Consider the following 22447-nt stretch of genomic DNA (forward strand, 5'->3'; position numbering starts at 1 on the left):
GCAAAGAGGGGAGGCGGGGATTCCGTATACCGAAAATCTTTTGTTGGGGTCAGAACTGGAAGGGGCCATTCCCAGATTCTGCCGTCGGTTGATACAGACATGAACTTTTAGCTCTGCACTGTACATAGTATGCACAATAAAACTACCAAAGGAAAGGTCGGAGTCTTGACTGTTTACTCATGAGCAACTACCTATGGACCTTACATTAATGGACATGGAATGCAAACAATTTAGGGACTGTTTTGAAAACTGTTTTAACAACCAAATTTCCAGATCACCTTTATATCATAAAATACACGTTCCTTATCACAAGTTTCCAGCACTTACAACTGCTAATATGAAAAGCTTAACCTACTTACAGAAATAGCAAGTTACAATGTGGATTTTTATTCATACTTTCTGTAATACAAAGTATTTGAGAAAGGTTTGGGGTACAGAATTTTGGATATGGCTCTGAATTTGGTAAAGGTTTTATTCTTTCTCCGACTCAAACTTTGGCTAAGTAGGAGATATGGGCTTCAAAGTAAGTTTAAAAAAAAAACTTTATTATGCCACCATTTCAAAGCATATTACACAGGTTTTGTTCTTCAAAATACCTTGGAAACTGTAAAAAAACAAAAAAACTGAATGAAGAACTTTGGACAATAGAAACCCTTCTGCAAAGTTCAGACTAAAACACATGCAGAAGACATACTGTTCTCAAAACATAACTTTGAACAAAGCACAAACTACACAAATATGCAGAATGAAACAGCATTTTAAAACTTCACCAAAAGTAGTCTCCATAAAAGGTGTAAAAGTCACCTATTCACTAGGCACTATTAGACTTGAACAAAAGTAACAACAAAGTATTGTCCACAAGACTGCAATCTCAATGCACTGTCTGTAGCTACAAAGTTCTTTGTTTCACAATTCAATAGCGACCTGCAAGTAAAGAGATTGAGAGCTCCATTAGAAGCCTGGGTGGGTTCCATTTCTGTATACTAAGTCTACATACACTGTTAATTCAAAAGCTGGACACTTGGGGGCAGCAGGGGAAAAAACAGTTCAATGTGGCAGGCAGATTAAGAGTGCTTCCCCATGTAAATTAAATGGCTTGGATCCAGACTTGCTCTTCGGGGAGTGGCAAGGTTCCTTCTGTTCAGGGAAGGGTGTCTGATATGGTGGTTCCTATTGGTGGGAGATGAGGTGATTTCCACCAATTTCCACAAGTCATCTATGCCACCTTCCATTTTGTTCAGGAAAGTTCAATCCTCCAAAGCTATGGGTTTTGGGGGGTGGGGTGGGAGGGCTTCAGGGGAAATTGACAAGTGTTGCCTCCTCCCTTATGTAGCTAAAGCACTCTGTTTGCAGAATTCTACTCAAAGAATCCAAGCGTACATATTTTTTTTAAAAAAATATTTAAGCATTAGCTAAGTTTAGAAAAACTTAACTGCACTGAATTTCAGCTAGAACTTTATCCTAAATAATCTCTGAACTTCAAAATATTAATATATTTAACTTGTGACTTACGAGGTGAATAGGATCGAGACCGGGAGCGAGATCTGTAGCCCCCCCTGCTGTAATAGGGAGATGGTGATCTTCGCCTGCAGAGAATATAGCAATGATGATGGTTTAAGTTTTACTTACACAACAGATGTTCATACACAACTTGTTCTAGTTTTGTCACCCATACCCTTTGTATTTCATGCACACTAAGCATAACTACTAGATACCAGATCATGGACTTTACTGTGTTATACATTTGTTTCACAGTCCAACACTTACAAGAAAAAACTTCATTAAAAAGTTAGAAACTAGTATATTCCAATGCTCCCCTTTCTAGTAAGAAATCTGCTTGTTCTTATGTCAAATATTAAAGCCATTGCAAATGCAGTTGGGATATTCAGATCATCCTTAATTAGCATGCCAGTGAGACATACTGGTGAATGAACATGGAAACATTAAGACTGATCTATGCATTTTTTTTTTTGCGCAAAAGCATCTCCATGACATAATTGTTTGTTTATATAAATAATTTTATACAATCATAGAGCATATCAAGTTGGTATACATGTCTAAAATGATGATTTAAAAAAAAATACAAATAACCATTAAAGCTGCTGGTTAGTCATAGTAAACATCAAGCAGCTGCAAAGGCTTGTTGGCACAGAAATGTCTTAAGAGACTTGTTCTTGGAGTAAATTATCTGATTAAAGTTAAGTCACTGTCATTTTTGAAGTGAATTTAAATCAGGCAATCTGTGTAATAGGGGAATTGCTACTACTATGGACCAGAAAATATATATTCATAATGAACGCATGATCAATCTCTATCTTTATCTGAAGTTAGATTTTGAATTCTGGACTTAAATGTGCTGTGGCACTTTTCCAGTGAAGTCTTCCCAATGATTATACTTCCTCACTGATAATTCCTTAGCACAAACAATACTTTTCTAAGTGTAAATCTTGACTACATTGAATGTTTAAAAAAGGTGGGTGTTTCCAGAAGCTGTGCTGCTTAACAAATATTAACTTCCTCAGCATCAACCTGCTTTACTGGTTTTGGAGGTACCATATTCCTGGGTTACCGGTATCTAAACATTACCCAAGCAGGTCATTTCAGCAATATTTGTGTATTTTTTAAAAAACAGAAAAATAAAAAGGCATTAAATCCTTTTGTAGCATACCTGTACATCTGATCCCTGTCTTGGGCACCTCGCCACCCTCCTCCTCCTCCGCCGCCACCACCTCCACCACCGCCTCCTCCTCTGCAAAGACAAAAGCAGAACCATTTTTTGCACTTTTATTTACTGAATTTCACAAATGATACAGGTGAAACTCAAAAAATTAGAATATTGTGGAAAAGTCCATTTATGTAAGCAATTGTTTTCATTGGCTACTGGAGTTTAATATATGAGATAGACTCATGACATGCAAAGCGAGATATGTCAAGCCTTTGTTTGTTATAATTGTGATGATTATGGCATACAGCTGATGAAAACCCCAAAGTTGAAATTGTTAATTTGGGGTTCTCATCAGCTGTACGCCATAATCATCACAATTATAACAAATAAAGGCTTGACATATCTCGCTTTGCATGTCATGAGTCTATCTCATATATTAGTTTCACCTTTTAAATTGAATTACTGAAAGAAATGAACCTTTCCACAATATTCTAATTTTTTGAGTTTCACCTGTATATGGGATTATTGGACATTGCTGGAACTCACAATTACAGATCAGAATAAAACGTCATACTTTAAAGCAGGGATGGGAGACATGTGACCCTCCAGATGTTGCTGGAATCTGATCCCCATTGTCCTTGACCATGGCCATGATGGCTGGGACTGACAGGAGTTGGGATCCATCATCACTGGAAGGGGGAAGCTTTCCCATCCCTGTTTTAAAGGATTCAAGCAATCTCATTAAGTAATAATCGGCAAAAAGTAGCCTTACCTGTATGATCTGCTATAATAGTCACGGTCATCATAGCCTCCTCTCTCAAAACCTCTGTCATAGTAATCTCTCCGCCGGGAACTTCCACTGTAAGGAAACACACCATATATAGGTATACAACACAGAAAGTAAATACTGGGTGAAGCATCTAAGTAAATAGCATAATCTAGTAGGAAAGCAGAGAAGAGTGCATGCAAAGCTTTTTTTCATTGGTGTGCCAAATGCCACCTGGTCCCCTTCACCCATCTATTTCCAGATGCTCTGTATGAGACAGGGGGAGAAAGAGACCCTGCTTTGAAAGGAATCCATGCTGGCTGCACCATAGCACTTTTAGACACCACACCACCCAAGTGCCCACCAAGAGCCTCTTGTTTTAGTTTTAGGGATTTTTTTTGGTTGGTTGGGCATCTTGCTTTATAAACTGTGGTTTATTTGCATTTGTGATGGGGTGTAGGTGTTTTGCTTTGAAGGGTTTCTAAGCATTACCAGTTTTTCTTCTGTGAAATGGGTATTTTATGATGCCCGTGACAGTCCAAATACGCCAATGGCCCAAGAAGACTGGGGAACCCTGCTTAGATTATAAGTCTCGGGGCAGGGACTATTGTTTTTAAACTTTTGTAAAAACCTTGCAAGTGTTAAGAGACAACAAGTTAACATGCCTTCCGAATTTCTGGAAGTTATAAAACTAGTCTAAATCTTGTTCTTCAGTGAAGAAATCCAGATTCATATTTTAACTGCACAGATTTAAATTCCCACATGCTAATACATAACACAAAATACAGGTATACTACAGTATTAGTTTGAAATCCTGGTTTTCAGTATTAAAAATAAAGTTAACTGATTATTTCTAGATTAAATATAGTTACAACTTACTATGTAGGTCTCCCCATATAAATTCCAGGAGTAGGTGTGTGAGGCCTTTTTGTTATTGAGAAATCAACTCTGATCCTTCTTCCATCAAGTTCCATTCCATTAGCGCGTTCTTTGGCCTATAGGAGTGGAATTTTTTTTAAAATTGTAGAATAAAGCTGTTCTGAATTCAATTTAATTCACATCAAAAACAAATTAGGAACAAACTTACTTGCATGACTGGAAAGGTATTTTACCAGGTACTTTTTTATTTACTGCACTAGGAAAAACTAGTCATGCTCACATCTATTTTGAAACTATTCTAAATACATACCACACTGCACTGCGGTTTTAGTTATGACCAGAGTTGGTTACATAAAATAGATGCACTGTTCACAGAAGCAGGGACCTTGTTGTTTCCTAGTCACTGCTCACATACATTTTAAAAGAGATGAGCAGCAAATGGGAGATATATGCACTCTTCGTATCTGGGCACAGGATGTCACTATGCATGTATAGTATGCCTACTTACATGCATGCCATACAAATATAATGAGTGAAATTTCTGTTTACTGTTTCAGATAATCTGGAAGAGGACAAATCACAACCTAAACAGCAGGTCTCAGACTGCATCTACACGAACTTTTGAAATGCCCATGATTTGGGTACAATGGTTTTCCACCTTTGCTGATGCAAGGAATGTAAACTTGTCAAGCTGAGGTTCCACCAGGCAGCCCAGGGAGAACTATGTGGAATGCAGAATACTGCATCTGGAAATATCAAACCTTTTCTTACCAAAACTGCATTACTAAGCACACTTATGCAGAAAACCCCCACCAAATCATAAACCAGCCTACTCTGATTTTCATGAGTATATTAAGCTTTTCTGGTGTATACAGGGGAAGGTCTGGTGAAGAGTAGTGACTGGGACTGTGAGCTGAAATGCCTCCTGTTCAAATCTCATTTGTGTCATATATACATACACACAACAATCAAGCAATGAGAACTGGCCTTCTTTATGGGGTTGCTTTAAGGATTACTGGTACTACTAAGAATGGATTTTCATGAAGAGATCTGAACATCTGAAATGTGTTACATAAATCCTAAGGACAAAATCTATATAAATGAAGGACACCCAAGAATACAACCCAAGAACTGCATTCCACTTGGCCTGTAGGAAGAGAAGCCCTGATATATAGTGACCATTTCTAGGCAAGGTGCTATTTCACTTGGGTTTATCATAACCCTGTAAATAATAGCAGCAGTAGTACCGGCGAGTTTGAAGGGAACCACCAAGCAACTAGTCAATTTTTTGAATTGTATTGTAATCTTTAAAGAAACTCCGAACTAAATTTTAAACTGGGGAAGGGGTATTGTTTTTTGCTTGTTATTATGTTATGTATTTTTGTGTTTTTATATTATAACTGTCCTGTGATCCTTGGGTGAAGGGTGGTATAGAAAAGTTAATGGCTTGCGTGACCATAAAAAATGAGCTATCAACTCAAAACTGTATAGTTACAGCAACTAATTAGGATCCACCCTTGTTCAGGAAGTGCATGGTTTCCAAAAGTAGGTACCTTAAATCACTTTCTTGATTCAAAACCTACTGATATTGGGAAATATTAAACACTTTATTAGAATGGGCTTTAGAAAAGTATGAAATATTTTAGAGGAAAGACACTCACTTACCTCCTTAGCATCATCAACACTTTCAAAGTACACAAAGGCAAATCCTCTAGAACGTCGGGACTGCTGGTCATATACAATAGAAACATCAGCAATTGGGCCATATTTGGAGAATACCTCTCTCAGGTCCCTTTCTGTTGTGTACAAGCTTAATCCAAACACACCAAGACAACAGTTTGGGTCGGGATTTGCCTGTTTTTTAAAAAAGAAGGAGTTTTCATAAGAATTCAAGATGTCCCCCAAAATTGTTTAAATACTTTGGGATAGAATATAAAAATGTTATTCCAGTAAATTCAGAAAGCTCTAACAGGCCTAAGGGCTACCCTGCTGGGTAGGATTCCAGTGTATCCTCCTTCATTTTCTTTTCTCATGAGAGAAGAGAAGGTAGAAAAAAGGAAATAAAAATGTTGTCAAGTTCCAGGCAATCTTATGTAGTGGTACCTCGGTTTTCCAACGCCTCCGTAGTCAAATGTTTCAGAACCTGAACACCGAAAACCCGGTAATGCCTCTGTTTTCGAACACCCCTCAGAAGTCGAACAGGAAATGCAGCTTCCATTTTGAGTTTTTTGTATTGAGGCTTCCGCTTTTCTAATGTTTTGGAACTCAAATGGACTTCTGGAACAAATTACATTCGAAAACCGAGGTACCACTGTACTTCATATCTGGTTGATGCACTCAAAGTCTCATTCATATACAAGTTCACTTAGAGCGCATAAACAAAAACTGGGTGGGGGTGGGGTGGGGGGGGACAAGCTATGATTTCTCATGTATGACAACCCTTTAGTACTAGTCTCTTCCATGGCTTTACTGGTTTTGGTCAAGGAGCATTTCTGGGTTGACATCTTATTTCCCTAAAATAATGTAAATCTCTTTAGTGAAGAGAAACATTATTTGGCACATCTCTACCTTAATACGTGCACCATAAGAACAATTAAACTGGAATATGTGGTTTTCTAGAACAGGCAATCCATTTAGTAAAAGTTGCTATGAGAAGAATCCAATTAACATCTTCTAATTGCACCCTGGGGCTTCTAAGACCATCCTCCCCAATGCAATATTTCATGTCCCTCAATGAGCTGCTGGAGAATGTCAGGGAACTGAAGTTTACCCTAATGTGTAAATTTCAAGAGCTCTCTCAAAGGAAGCACTTTCTACTACCTCTAAAGAAAGCCCTGCAAAATGCAATACAACACATTGGAACTGATTATGTAACCATTATTTTACCTGTACTGAATTATAAATACCATCCCAGCCATTATGTCATAACTACAGTAATCTAGATAAAATACATCATTTATAGGGGGAAGTGCCAGATTCTGCACTGACACAAAATACCTTTTAAGAATAAAGCTTAGCTTAAAGGGTTCTCAAGCAGTAGGATAATAATCTTAAATATACAAGATAAGATTTAACCATGCACAAATATTAGTACAAATGCCTTCTATGCCCACAGTAAAATCCACCAAACATTTTAAATACCATTTGTGAGACATATTATAAATCAACTTAAAACTTTTACATGATTTCTGGGTAATTTGAAAACTTTAGAACCTCCAAAGACACACACAGCTGAATTATCTCTGGTCAACTGCTGCCATCCCAGCCTTACTCTGTTGCCAACATGACGCCGACGAGTAGACATAGGAGAATGGCTGTGACTGTGTCGGCGACGATAGTCGCGGCTGTAAGATCTGCTTCTTGACCTCCTATGGGATCGAGAACGTGAACGTGACCTCGTATAATGTCTGCGAGAACTCCTCCTTGATCTGGATCTGTAAATATGAAAACTAAGATTATGCTGAACTACATGTGTCAAAGATGAAACTTGCATAGCATACAGAAGTTTCTATGTCTACTGTATTTTTAGTCTTATTAACTGCCAGTCTGGGGTACAACTAATCAATACGGCCTTCACTAAACATCTGACAGTCAATGGTAAGAAAGGATTTTAATAATAGAACACTAAAACCCAAACCCTGTCCTTTGTTGTGACCACCAAGTTTCTGATGACGGTGAGGTGTGGAACAGGGCCTGTGCTGAAGACCTTAATGCACAGGTAGTGATATAACTGGTTCATATTTCAACAGAGACTTGTACGTATTTGTTGTTATTGCTGTAGGAGTTGGAAGTGAAGTTTAGAGTAAAAAATGCAGAGCTACAGATGCCTATCAGATTATTTAAATCAAAATGTTGGTATGCACATTGAGTCTCAGCCTCTGTTTGATGAATCTGTATTACATTTGTCTAGTTTGGTTTCAGTCATGCAGTGACTGTGCCAAGCCCTGCTTTCATTATATACAGATTCTCAGTGTTTTACAGCAGCCAAACCAAAATTTCCTGAGAGAATATCTATCTGAGCAAATTCCATTAGAATATACAAAGCTTAACTGAAAGTTTGCAAGTGAATAAAAACAGGTTTCTAAAAGCGCTTCATCTGGGAGTCAGAAATAGTTTTTGAAATAATGGTTATTCAACTAATGCTAGGGAAAGATTCCACATGAAGAAGTATCAATACAAGAGTATGACACTTAGTAGATTACCCAATGTAGTCTTAAATAGCAGGGTAAGAGAATGGCTTGGCCAATGCCATGCCCCAACAATGCAGCCATATGCTTGCTGAGACTATTGCTGAAAGAGGCTGCTTTCCATAGAAAGCTTTACAACAACAACTTGCTGCAATGGCGTCTTCAGGCTAGACAAGGCTACAACCTAATAATCTACTCTATAATTGCACCACACACAAAATCCACACCAACTTACAGTTGTCTCCAAAACTTCTTTTCTCATAGATAAAAAATAGCAAGGTTTTTAGACACACCAACCTCTTCCTCCAGACAGGCTTACCGAGATTCAGATCTTGATCTAGACTTTGACCTAGATCGCCTTGAACCTTCCTTGGACCTAGATCTAGCAGGTGAGTGTCTTGGAGACTTGCCGGAACCGTGAGCGCTTCCGCTTCTGGAAGCGGAACGGGACTCCTGTGTGTAGAAAAAAAATAGTTTAGTTTAATTTGAATGCTACTTCTCCAGTACTTTATTCTAAACAAGCTCTGGTAAAAGGTATCAAAAACATTAATGATCTGTGTCTCCATTATGTGTCCGGGCAGTTGCCATTAGAACTGCCTAGATTTATGGGTTTTTTGCACCTGTTAAGCACTTATTTTTTTAAAACCTGCATGTTTTTTCTATTAAACAAATAATGCATGCATGTTTAGCAAAATATACAGGGACACATAAACAGACTAGTAATTACTTAGCGTAGTGCTTTCAGATTCCAGATTACTTCTTATCTTAACTTCATTTTTATTTCTTTTCTTCATTCTTCCGTTTCAAATTCTGACTTCTTTCATCTTCCCCACTTCACACAAATTGCTCAATATTCTATAAGTGGGACTTCTGGTCTGATAATTAGCATGCATTCACTTTCTTTTTTTTCAAATTTCAGCTTCACTTATTCCTGAGCTTCAAATAATTCTCATTTATAAAACTTGTCAAATGGCGACTTCCGCATTTTCCTTCTTCAACATTAACCTTAATAAAAAAAGAACAGGATGAAGAATATTTAAAACTCCAGGATAGATATCTAGTGCCAAGACTGAAACTAGAAAAAATGCTATGTGTTTGCACTATTTTAACTAGATATGCAGTTCTAGTATGACTTTCTTTTTTAAATGATGGCAATTCAATGAAAAATGATTGACCAGCTATGAATTTGCTAGTTATTCCTACTTCAAAATTAACGTGTAACCACTGAAATGAGATCTTAGACTGCAACACCAAAACTCCATGTGCCATTCCTCACATAAACATTAAGAAATTAGTAGTATGTCCCAAACTCAATTTACATACCTCTGCTCAAGTTTGGTGTTATTCTTTTTAAAAGCATATAGAACTATTGAAAAGCCATACCAACCAGGTTTCAAAAAATAATTTAAGATACTTCATTCATTAACAAGCCTATATTTGCAAGTTATAGTAAGTAGACTGTACCCTAACCTCTACAACAATGAAGAAATGGAGAATTCTATCTTGTTACAATGACAACTCTATTTTATGCTAATGTTTTATTAACCTTTTAACTCTGCACAACTGAAAACACTTCCGTCCTTACTAGAATGTTTCTGTGCTCACAGATTCTATTTCTTAAAGAATTCTGAGAGCTTCCATGTTAACAGTAGGGATTAACTATCTTAGTAGTAAAAAGGATACTATCCAATCAAGTAGTTCTATTAGCTGAATGACTTCTGGTTGCCAACTAAACTTCCCCTCCCTCTCCTTTCCCATCTCCAGATCTGTTCTGAGTCCCCACCTCCATCATATGAAACAGATTTGGGAAGAGCGTAGGGTGATGGTGTGAGTAGAAAGAAGCTCTGTTGCACAAATTGAAATCCTTGGGCTAATGGAGCTACTTAATTGGATACCACATTATTATTATTATTTTTCTACATATGACAATGGCCCCCAAATCCTAAAACATATGGATTGATGATATAGTAGTAAGATTTTACTGACAAAACCACAGATGAACAACATACTAGATGCACATGTACCATCAGAGCAAGTCTAAGGAAAATTAAAACAATACATTATCATAATATGCAATTAGATGGTGTATTTTAACAACCTCTAATCCAATTCTTAAAATAGAGTAAACTATAAGAACACATTATGGACTTCCTCTGAAACGAAATGTGTTGGGATGGGAACAGACCACAACCTTGTCCTCAGGTAACTATTTTCATGACATAGGCTGGACACTTAAGCAAGTAATTTTGCTTAATGTTCTTCAATGTATATGAACACAAGGAAACAGAAATCCTCAAGTTTCACACTGCTGTCCTAAGGAGATCTACACTCTGTGCAATAGCTATTTGATTGTTTGAGTAGAGATTATTACCATCATGCATAATACGCAGTCTCAAAAATTTAATTAGTAGACATGCTTGTTCAGAAAATATAAAAGCTGAATACTTGATTTGAAATCATATTGATTAAAACAATCTATCCTTTCTTATTTGAAATTTCCCACTGCTGGGAAATCTATTCAGCTACAAATCAGCTACTCAAATAAATTATCTGAGTTCACTACGGAAAGTATAATTGGGCTGATAAGCAACTAACATTCCCTAGATCTAGAAGTCAAGCATCATGACCTTTGGAGGTTTCTAGCCAGTGACATTATTATGGGAACAACTCCAAAGAAAAGGAAAGACAATTTTAAATTAAGTGATTCCCACAACTCTAAACAGTATGATTTAAACAAAAAAGCAAAACATATAAAATGAAATATAGTAATTTATTTGTATCCCACCCATCTGACTGGGTTGCCACAGCATTCTAGGAGGCTTCCAACAGAATGTAAAAATCCAAACAACAAAATACTACCAGCCACCCATTATACCAACACTATTATCATTAATACAATTCCCTTTTAAAATACTATGCACATATTCTCCTGTGCAAACACCACTGAAAATGATTAGGGTAGCACAGGAATGCCATGATATGCTGTCGCAAGAAAATGGTTCTTAGATGCAGCATTTCTGCAAGATGGGAGTTCTTTTCCCACTGTATAGATTTGTATTTTGCAAGAATGGATGTGGAATACCAACTTGCTTTATTCCTTACATTGCTCTGATGATTTAAGTGAGCCCACAGAACTACCCTTTCTGATTGGGAAAGCTAACGGGCGAATCCCTCAATTTCTTTTCTAATCCTCTTGCCTGGAGAATATAGGGTGAATTAGTTTTATGGAAGAATGGCACATAAGGCATATTCTGGAAAACACCAACTTACATGTCAAAACACACACTACTTAGTTGACATTCAGTTTATGCATAAATATTTCTTATGTCAGCAATCAAGTCTTATTAAATTGCAAGCTCTTCCTTACCCTTCATCAGGTATTGGCTCAATCACCCAATTCTTAGCCAAACCTTTCTTCCTTCAACACCCCCCCCCCATTCATACGGATCAAGGCATCAACTTCAAAGCATTAATCATTCAGGCAGATGTGCAACTTCTTGCACAACATTCCTTTTGTGTCATCTCGAGTTACTCAATCTTGTGTATTTACTCCAGTCTACAAATCCAGTCCTGTGGCTAAATCATTTACTATATCTTCACCATATGAACAACTCCTATACAGTCGTACCTTGGTTGTTGAATGCCTTGGTACTCGTCAAGTTTTGGCTCCTGAACACAGCAAACCTGGAAGTGAGTGTCCCGGTTTGCAAACATTCTTTGGAAGCCAAATGTCCGACGTGGCTTCCGACTGAGTGCAGGAAGCTCCTGCAGCCAATCGGAAGCTGCGCCTTGGTTTTTGAACATTTTCAGAAGTCGAATGGATTCCGTTCAACAACCAAGGTACGACTGTACTTTCATTCTTACTTTCCATGTTCCTGCTGCCACTTACACACTCCCTTCCCACAGTAATCTCTAGCCTGAAGTAATGGTAACTGAATTACCAGCAGTCAGGGTTCTTCCTTGGTCATGATGGTTCCTAGGCCTTTAACTAGCAAATGCAGCATGTGAAGTTCTTTGCCTCTGCTATAGATTTGGTTTTTAGAAACAATGTGTTCAAATCTAGAACCATTCAAATTTCCAGAAAAGTAACAACATTTTAACTATGAATGATATTGCTACATGTGGCCCAAACTGAAACACCACCACTCAGCAGCAACAACAATTGACTTGTTTCGAGCTAAATGTTCTTTAGAATGTGCCTCTTCTGTGAAGCTCATTCTCTTTCTGATGTAATCATACCCACAATACTCTGAATGCAATCTTCACTTTCCAAGTTCCCCAGTTACTGTATTTCTTTTGAATAAAAAGCAAAAATCTATTTGCACTCATTTTTGCCCTATGTTTCAATCATTTGAAAGATTCAGTCTAACCAAGGAACACAATGTTCTGTACATCTGTTCTGGTGACCATACGTTATGTTGATCAAGTGGGACACCCTTACTTTCTTCCTCCTAGAATGGCAAAATGTTCTTTAAGATTATAATCATGGTTTGTTTTTGTTTTTTACATCTGAGCTTGCTCCAGTGAACTGGGGTTGATGCAAATGCACAGCCATGCTAAAAGAAAAGCTTGCACATTTGAAATACTTACTTGTGCCAATGTTAAACAGAGAAGGCTGGCACACTAATTTACAGTCGACCAACAATCATGGCATGTGGTATTTGATACTACATGGCTGAATGGCAGCTATAAGGAATTAACCAAGTGACAATTCAGAGCCTTGTCCCACCCAACACCTGCATTATCATTCAAGCCTCTCAAAACCAAAACATAGATACAAAGCCAACTAGACTTTACATTTATTACCGGTAGATGGGGTCCAGTCTAAACTGAACTGTATTTTAAGGACAATCAGCAGGAAAAAGATGTGCTCGCTACTGCAAATAAAGGAGCTACAGCCAGTTCCAGCTCCTGTGCCTATAGCTGAGCAATCAATGTAATTTGTAATGTTTGCCACATGCACAAACCGTTTTTGTTGTTGATGTTTCCCTAAAAATGTAACATGGAAACAGTACCACTCCTTGAGCAATACTCTTTCCTTGCTGACCTCACCACCTCAATCTCAGCATGGGAGGTAACCACTTTGTTAGAGGGAATTTATAGCTCACAAAAGCATAAGTGCATCAGAAATTGGAAGCAAACACACTAGAAAGGTTTCCTCTCCTTCAGTCATTCCTTCCTAGCTCTGTTGTTTTTGTGCATACATGAACATGCATACTCTGAAGCTCAACAGGGAGCGAAAGTGCCCAAATGAGGAGAAAGTTCTCCTGGTTCATTTCCCTTTCTGTTCAGCATCCCAATGATATTTTTAAAAAGCTGTGTGGGGATAAAATGGCAATAACAAGTATGTGTAGAAATTAGGGTACACTAAACACTTTGAAAATTCCCTAACCCAAATCTCAGTGATTCAGCTAGAACTTAAGCTTCCAGGCACTCACCAATCCAGGCACTGGCCAGACCCCCCACCTGCAAGGTGGGTGCCTCACATGCCTTCCACCCATACTTTAGTCTTGAGAAATACATAGAATCTCTTTATGATCAGAGTTAACAAATTATCATAACTTTACCTTCAGCAATTTACCAGTTGACTAGCTCCCATCTGAAAGTCGCAATCAATTCATGCGATGCCCAAATTGCACACTCCCTTGCTGTTAGCAGCTGTTTGTGCAAGATTAATATGGCAAGAGGCTAGATATTTGAAATGGAAGTATACTTGGCCATTTTACTTTTTTCATAGCATTTGTGGGTTCAGTTCCTCCCCCCTCCATCACTAGATCATTCCCTCTGAGCAAAAAAGTGACATTTTACAATGCAGCTTTCAACAGAAGCCAACTCACAAAACAATCTAAGCCACCAAGCCTGAGGATGTATGGCTGGAACAGTGGTATCCCTCTACCCAGTACTGCCTGTGGAAGAACATCACAGCAAGGGATGTCCTACTACATCTGCCCAAAGGTGGTAATCACCACAATCTCCTCCTTCCTAAAAAAAAAAAAAGTTGGGTGTTTTGGAGCCAAGCATCACAGAATCCACTTGATGATGTGATTGCAACAGACCTGACTTGGGCCCATTTGCTGTGATACTGGAAGTTGGCATAACAAAGAGGCAACCCCACCTCCTTTCTGCTTGAATGGTGAAGCTGTGGCTCCCACCACTGAAAGCCAGGGGTCTTAAATGCCTCATTGGTCTACAGTCAAGAGAACCTGAAGATAAGCCACCTCAGTCACCAACTGCAACAGGGAAATACAGCACACCTTTAAAGTTGGTCTGTATAAGCTACTGACACCACTAGATCATACATCATCACTTGATACACACACTCAAAGTATTTTCTTACATAAGTTTTTATGCCTCTGCATGAAATTCAGCAACATCATTCCAAGACTGGGCTCTTTATTGCTTACAATACATATAACCTAAAGAGCACAGTGCAACTTGACCAATTAGCTCAATGAAACCTAATGCTTCACTTATTCTGAATCTAAAGTTCCCTTTCAAAAAAGTACCTTCCATTAAGCATTTAGGGTACCCAAGTTAGCCTGTTGAAGAAAAGTTCTTTTGCACATAAGGTTTGTATGGCATAAGGTTTTGTGGACTTCACTCCATGAAAGCTCAAATGAAAAAATGTTTTCATCCGTTAAGATACCCTAAGGTTTTGGCCTGTTTATTTTAAATCAAGTACAAGGGAAGCTATTCGATAGCCAGAAATTTGTTCCACGTGAAATGCTTAGTGCGACCGTTAAGCTCAACGTAGAAGCGTCACGGGAACGATCCCCTTGCCATCCAGGCCAATCGACATAGGAGCAGCTATCCTCTCCGCACGCCCGGGAGCAGAGTCCCAAGCACGTTACTAAGGCTGCGGAAAGGGCCGAACACGGCGTCTCTTTCCCGCGTTTGCCTCTTCTGGGTTGAAGCATCGAGGGGGGGGGGGGGAGCAGAGCGCTGCCATTTTCTCTCCCCCTCTAGAGGGAGCCGCAGCCGAGGCGACGAGGGCGTGTCTCGCATCCCCGCTCCTCGTTAAGTTCTGCGCGGCCATTTTGTCCCCGCGGCGGCGCGCTCATTCGGGTCACCAGCCCCAAGATGGCGCCGGGAGCGAGGCCCGCCGCGGAACGCTACGTCAGAGCGCAAACGCTTCGCTGGAAACGGCGGCCCATTTTCTCCCGCCAAACCGACACGCGAGGGGGGGGGCAGGAGAGAGAGAAGAAGCGGGTGCCGCTAAAACGCTTCCCGACTCCTAATCCCCCGCCCCGCGTGTACCTTCATCCCAAAGGCGGTTTTTTTCGCGCCCGGCCCTGAGGAGACGAGGAGTGGGAGGGGGGGAGGAATTAACTAAAAACAAGGCCAGGCTCCGTCTCTCCACCAAGCGGGCCGCTTATGCTGCGCTCGCAGGCTCTGCGTATTACCCGCTCGCCGTAGTTCTGCTCCCCGCTGTCGCTCATCCTCCCGCCTCGGAGCGCTGGACGCCGACCGCGGTTGCTACAGCCAAACCGTCCGTTCGCGAGCCTTCTCCGCAGAGGAAGTGACGACGCCACCGAAGCCCCGCCTCCGTGCGGGAGCGAGCGCCCGCCCCCTCGCTCCTCCTCTCTCGCTCGGAGCTTCCGGTGCTAGAACTGGGCGGGGGAGAAGCGACCTTGTCCCACGATATTTGCTGGCGCTCGGACTTTATATGGAATATCCCATAAGGGAAAGGGAGCCGTTTTTCTTATAACACTGGGAATGAGGGATAGAGGAGACAGTTGTGCCTTTAGGATATATACGATTTATTTACAGACTGTGCTTTTTTCAGACAATGACGATGCAGGGGTATGCATACCCCTAAACATTTTGTGAATCTTTGGACTTTTGTCCATTTACTGTATTTATTTTTCCTGATTTGAACTATAAAATGGTGATTTTCTTGAGTCAAAATGAGAGTACCCCTAAACGTTTTTATAGTCACAGCCTTGGAATCCAAAGAAATGAAGCATGACTCTTAAGCTCTCTGGCTTCTGCCTGCTTCTAGCCCAGGTCACAGGCACACAGCTCTGGTCTTTGTCTTTTCCCACTCGCTTGTCAAGCCACTTCCTTTGTTATACTAAGGACAGTACTTAGGACCATAAACTCACAGCAATACTTTGGTGTCCTGGATAACACCTGTCAGAAACCAAGATCCAACCTTCAAACAAATGATGTAGAACTGGGTTATAAAAAGTAATTGAATGACAAAAAATGACATTTATTTATTCATTAATCCACCTTTCTTCAGTAGAACTTGGGGCTCTGAAGGTTCCCATATAGGCACTGAGGAGACTCGCATGTGCTTAGCTTCATTAAGCTTGTTGCATAATGTGCAGTCAGCCCATATTTCCAAAGATAGAATAATATACACATCAGCATTACATGGCACAGTCTCCCCCAACCTAGTGCCCTCCAGAAATTTTGGACAACTCCCATCAGCTAATCCATCTAAGACAGGTGGGCAGTCTTTTTTCAGCTACAGTCCCATTTTACTCTTCCTGCCATACAATTCCCCCCCTTCTCTCTCCCACTCTGCCCAGCAAGTTACTGGAGAGGGAATAGTCTGAACTTGTAGATGATTTTTTAAATTAGGGTGAGGCTCACAGGTTGTACACACCTGATCTAAGAGTTGGCACACAGAGACCTTAAGAACATCTTGTCCCCTCCTTGAGGGCTTTTGCCTGTGTGATAGGAATGCCCCCCATCCCACCTGCACCCCACTCCTTTCCCCATGAACAGAGAGGGGACCCGACTCCAGGGAAATGGAGAATGCCTATGTGTATTACCGAAGGCTTTAACATGAGGTTTTTCCATGGGGCTATATTGAAGTAAAAGAATAGGACTCCAAGTTCCTAACTGTTGTTCCTAACCACTCTCTCAGTGTGGTATAGCAGTTAAGAGCAGTGAACTCGTAATCTGGTGAACTGGGTTTGCGTCTCTGCTCCTCCACATGCAGCTGTTGGGTGACCTTGGGCTAGTCACACTTCTCTGAAGTCTCTCAGCCTCACTCACCTCACAGAGTATTTGTTGTGGGGGAGGAAGGGAAAGGAGATTGTTAGCTGCTTTGAGACTCCTTAGGGTAGTGATAAAGCAGGATATCTGCCCTTCCAGTGAGCACTCAGGGCTGATTTCTTTAAGGATGGATAAGTTTGATCTTCCCCTTCATGGATCACTGCCTTGTCGTGGCGAAGGGGCTTGAATTACTCAGGCAAGCTATGGACAAGTCAAGATGGACAGGTCATAGCGGAGAGTTTGGACCAAACGTGATCCACCTGGAGAAGGAACTGGCAAGCCGCTCCAGTATCCCTGCCAAGAAAACTCCATGGACAAAGACAACAGGCATATAAAAGATATGACGCTGGAAGATGAGCCCCTCAGGTCGGAAGGCGTCCAACTTGCTACTGGGGAAGAGCGGAGGACAAGTACAAGTAGATCCAGAGCTGATGAAGCGGCTGGGCCAAAGCCGAAAGGACGCTCAGTTGCGGATATGTCTGGAAGCGAAAGGAAAGTCCAATGCTGTAAAGAAAAGTATTGCATAGGAACCTGGAATGTAAGAACCATGAACCTTGGTAAGCTGGATGTGGTAAAAAATGAGATGGCAAGAATAAACATTGACATCCTAGGCATCAGTGAACTAAAATGGACAGGAATGGGCGAATTCAGTTCGGATGACTATCATATCTACTACTGTGGGCAGGAATCCCGTAAAAGAAATGGAGTGGCCCTCATAGTCAACAAAAGAGTGGCGAAAGCTGTACTGGGATGCAACTTCAAAAATGATAGAATGATCTCGATACGAATCCAAGGCAGTCCTTTTAACATCACAGTAATCCAAGTTTATGCACCAACTACCAGTGCTGAAGAAACTGAAATTGATCAATTCTATGAAGACTTACAACACCTTATAGAAATGACACCAAAGAAGGATGTTCTTCTCATTATAGGGGATTGGAATGCTAAAGTAGGAAGTCAAGAGATAAAAGGAACAACTGGCAAGTTTGGCCTTGGAGATCAAAATGAAGCAGGGCAAAGGCTAATAGAGTTCTGTCAAGAGAACAAGCTGGTCATCACAAACACTCTTTTCCAACAACACAAGAGACGACTCTACACATGGACATCACCAGATGGGCAACATCGAAATCAGATTGATTATATTCTCTGCAGCCAAAGATGGAGAAGCTCTATACACTCAGCAAAAACAAGACCTGGAGCTGACTGTGGCTCAGATCATCAGCTTCTTATAGCAAAATTCCAGCTTAAACTGAAGAAAGTAGGAAAAACCACTGGGCCAGTAAGATTCAATCTAAATCAAATTCCTTATGAATACGCAGTTGAAGTGAAGAACAGGTTCAAGGATTTAGATTTGGTGGATAGAGTACCTGAAGAACTGTGGATGGAGGCTCGTAACATTATACAGGAGACAGCAACGAAAACTATCCCAATGAAAAAGAAATGCAAGAAAGCAAAGTGGCTGACCAATGAGGCCTTACAAATAGCGGGGGAGAGAAGACAAGCAAAATGCGAAGGAGATCGTGAAAGATACAGGAAATTGAATGCAGATTTCCAAAGAATAGCAAGGAGAGACAAGAGGGCCTTTCTAAACGAGCAATGCAAAGAAATAGAGGAAAATAACAGAATGGGAAAAACCAGAGATTTATTCAAGAAAATTGGAGATATGAAAGGAACATTTCGTACAAAGATTACCACAATCAAGGACAAAAGTGGAAAGGACCTAACAGAAGCAGAAGACATCAAGAAGAGGTGGCAAGAATACACAGAGGAATTATACCAGAAAGATATGGAGGTCTCATACACCCCAGGAAATGTGGTTGCTGACCTTGAGCCAGACATCCTGGAGAGTGAAGTCAAATGGGCCTTAGAAAGCCTTGCTAACAACAAGGCCAGTGGAAGTGATGATATTCCAGCTGAACTATTTAAAATTTTAAAAGAGGATGCTGTTAAGGTGCTGCACTCAATATGCCAGCAAGTTTGGAAAACTCAGCAGTGGCCAGAGGATTGGAGAAGATCAGTCTACATCCCAATCCCAAAGAAGGGCAGTGCCAAAGAATGCTCCAACTACCGCACAATTGCACTCATTTCACACGCTAGCAAGGTTATGCTTAAAATTCTACAAGGCAGGCTTAAGCAGTATGTGGACCGAGAACTCCCAGAAGTGCAAGCTGGATTTCGAAGAGGCAGAGGAACCAGAGACCAAATTGCAAACATGCGCTGGATTATGGAGAAAGCCAGAGAGTTCCAGAAAAACATCTACTTCTGCTTCATTGATTATGCAAAAGCATTTGACTGTGTCGACCACAGCAAACTATGGCAAGTTCTTAAAGAAATGGGAGTGCCGGATCACCTCATTTGCCTCCTGAGAAATCTCTATGTGGGACAAGAAGCTACAGTTAGAACTGGATATGGAACAACTGATTGGTTCAAAATTGGGAAAGGAGTACGACAAGGCTGTATATTGTCTCCCTGCTTATTTAACTTATATGCAGAATACATCATGCGAAAGGCTGGACTGGATGAATCCCCAACTGGAATTAAGATTGCCGGAAAAAATATCAACAACCTCAGATATGCTGATGATACTACCTTGATGGCAGAAAGTGAGGAAGAATTGAAGAACCTTTTAATGAGGGTGAAAGAAGAGAGCGCAAAATATGGTCTGAAGCTCAACATCAAAAAAACTAAGATCATGGCCACTGGTCCCATCACCTCCTGGCAAATAGAAGGGGAAGAAATGGAGGCAGTGAGAGATTTCACTTTCTTGGGTTCCATGATCACTGCAGATGGTGACAGCAGTCACGAAATCAGAAGACGCCTGCTTCTTGGGAGAAAAGCAATGACAAACCTAGACAGCATCTTAAAAAGCAAAGACATCACCTTGCCGACAAAAGTCCGTATAGTTAAAGCTATGGTTTTCCCAGTAGTAATGTACGGAAGTGAGAGCTGGACCATAAAGAAGGCTGATCGCCGTAGAATTGATGCTTTTGAATTATGGTGCTGGAGGAGACTCTTGAGAGTCCCGTGGACTGCAAGAAGATCAAACCTATCCATTCTCAAAGAAATCAGCCCTGAGTACTCACTAGAAGGACAGATCCTGAAGTTGAGGCTCCAGTACTTTGGCCACCTCATGAGAAGAGAAGACTCCCTAGAAAAGACCCTGATGTTGGGAAAGATGGAGGGCACAAGGAGAAGGGGACGACAGAGGATGAGATGGTTGGACAGTGTTCTTGAAGCTACTAACATGAGTTTGGCCAAACTGCGAGAGGCAGTGAAGGATAGGCGTGCCTGGCGTGCTCTGGTCCATGGGGTCACGAAGAGTCGGACACGACTGAACGACTGAACAACAACAACAAAGTTTGATCTTTTTGCAGTCCATGGGACTCTCAAGAGTCTCCTCCAGCACCATAATTCAAAAGCATCAATTCTTCGGCGATCAGCCTTCTTTATGGTCCAGCTCTCACTTCCATACATTACTACTGGGAAAAACCATAGCTTTAACTACCGGTATACGAACCTTTGTCGGCAAGGTGATGTCCCTGCTTTTTAAGATGCTGTCTAGGTTTGTCATTGCTTTCCTTCCAAGAAGCAGGCGTCTTTTAATTTCGTGACTGCTGTCACCATCTGCAGTGATCAAAGGTACATTTATAAAAAAATATTAGGCATTTATAAAATCTTTTGAGTGCTGGTGTATTTTTTCCTGAAATCCTCATCCTCTTATTGAGCTCTGTGTAAAATTTCAAAGAGATCTGATCATTGGTAAATGGAGAAAAATAAAATAAAATGTACATGTGCCAAGGGTCTCAAGAGGGACAGACAACGCAGATTTCACGGAACTTTGAAGTGCTATAAAAATTAAACCGTTTGAGGAACTTTATTTATGTATGCCACAACAGCAGCAAGAATTTTAATAGCTAAAAACTGGAAGACAGAAGAAATACCAACGATTGAAGAATGGCAGATGAAAATGATGGACTATATGGAGTTCGCTGAGATGACCAGGAAACTTCGTGATCAGAGGGACGACGCGGTGGAAGAAGAGTGGAAGAAATTTAAATTGTATTTAAAAAATCATTGTATGATTCAAAATTAGATATAATTTGGAAGAAAAGTTAAACTGTAGATTCAGAGTTTAGATAAGTGTTTAGGAATTGTGAGAGAATGAGTTAAGATATTAGATAAGACTAATGATTAGGTATTTTTATAGTAAAATAAGATTTTGCAAGATGTATAGAAATTACTAAAGATGACTGACAAGGAACGCAGGAAGGGGAGATGAGAGGAAGTCAATATACAATGTAAAGGATAGAAGTTAGTGACAGTAATAAGGCTTTTTGTTTTTATTGTAGGTTTGTTCTTTGGTTGTATTGTTTTGTATTTGTTTGTTTTTGTTGATTGTTGTTTTTATAAAATTTAATAAATATATTTTTTAAAAAATTAAACCATTTGAGATAGAGGGGGGAAATTTAAGGTTCCCCCCCAACCATAAGGGAAGGGTGTACACCAAGTTTCATCAAAATCTGAGATGGTGGGTGACAAAACCCTTGTTTTTGTGTTGATTTGATGCGGAATGACCCTGCTCATTTTTTTTATCATCTACAATACTGTCTTATTTATATTATAGTACAGGTACATTGATTATTGCTTTCATTTTATGGATCAATGGTCTCGTTAGATAGTAAAATTCATGTTAAACTGGTGTTTTAGGGGTTTTAAAAAGTCTGGAATGGATTACTTTCTATGGGAAAGCATGCCTTGGTTTTGGAACACTTTGGTTTTGGAACGGACTTCCGGAACGGATTAAGTTTGAGAACCGGTACCACTTTAGAAAGAGAAGGCAATTCAGGGGAATCTGGGGAAGGGCAGACCAGTTGGAAACACAGAAGGGAAATCTGACCTAGCTCCCTTCTGTCTACTTGAGTCGTTAACATTCTGTTCTCC

The 22447-nt window shown here is 40.2% G+C and overlaps 1 protein-coding gene across 3 annotated transcripts; it reads right to left on the minus strand.

Annotated features, from left to right (window-relative positions):
• Positions 1-235: 235 nt before the first annotated feature.
• On the minus strand, positions 236-16057 carry TRA2B (transformer 2 beta homolog). Of its 3 annotated transcripts, none has more exons than XM_033150087.1 (9): positions 15901-16057; positions 8817-8950; positions 7582-7744; positions 5976-6164; positions 4311-4426; positions 3438-3524; positions 2669-2749; positions 1513-1586; positions 236-924 (listed from the first exon to the last, which is right to left on the minus strand). In XM_033150087.1, exons 1-9 carry the CDS (start codon positions 15934-15936, stop codon positions 914-916), a joined length of 891 nt encoding a protein of 296 aa, XP_033005978.1. In that variant the 5' UTR covers positions 15937-16057; the 3' UTR covers positions 236-913. The 3 variants fall into 3 exon arrangements, with proteins under 3 accessions (XP_033005978.1, XP_033005977.1, XP_033005976.1); XM_033150086.1 differs by having other exon boundaries at positions 7540-7744; XM_033150085.1 differs by having other exon boundaries at positions 7492-7744.
• Positions 16058-22447: the final 6390 nt, after the last annotated feature.

This window comes from Lacerta agilis, chromosome 5 (assembly GCF_009819535.1).
Source record: "Lacerta agilis isolate rLacAgi1 chromosome 5, rLacAgi1.pri, whole genome shotgun sequence".
In the NCBI taxonomy this organism is placed as follows: Eukaryota; Metazoa; Chordata; class Lepidosauria; order Squamata; family Lacertidae; genus Lacerta; species Lacerta agilis.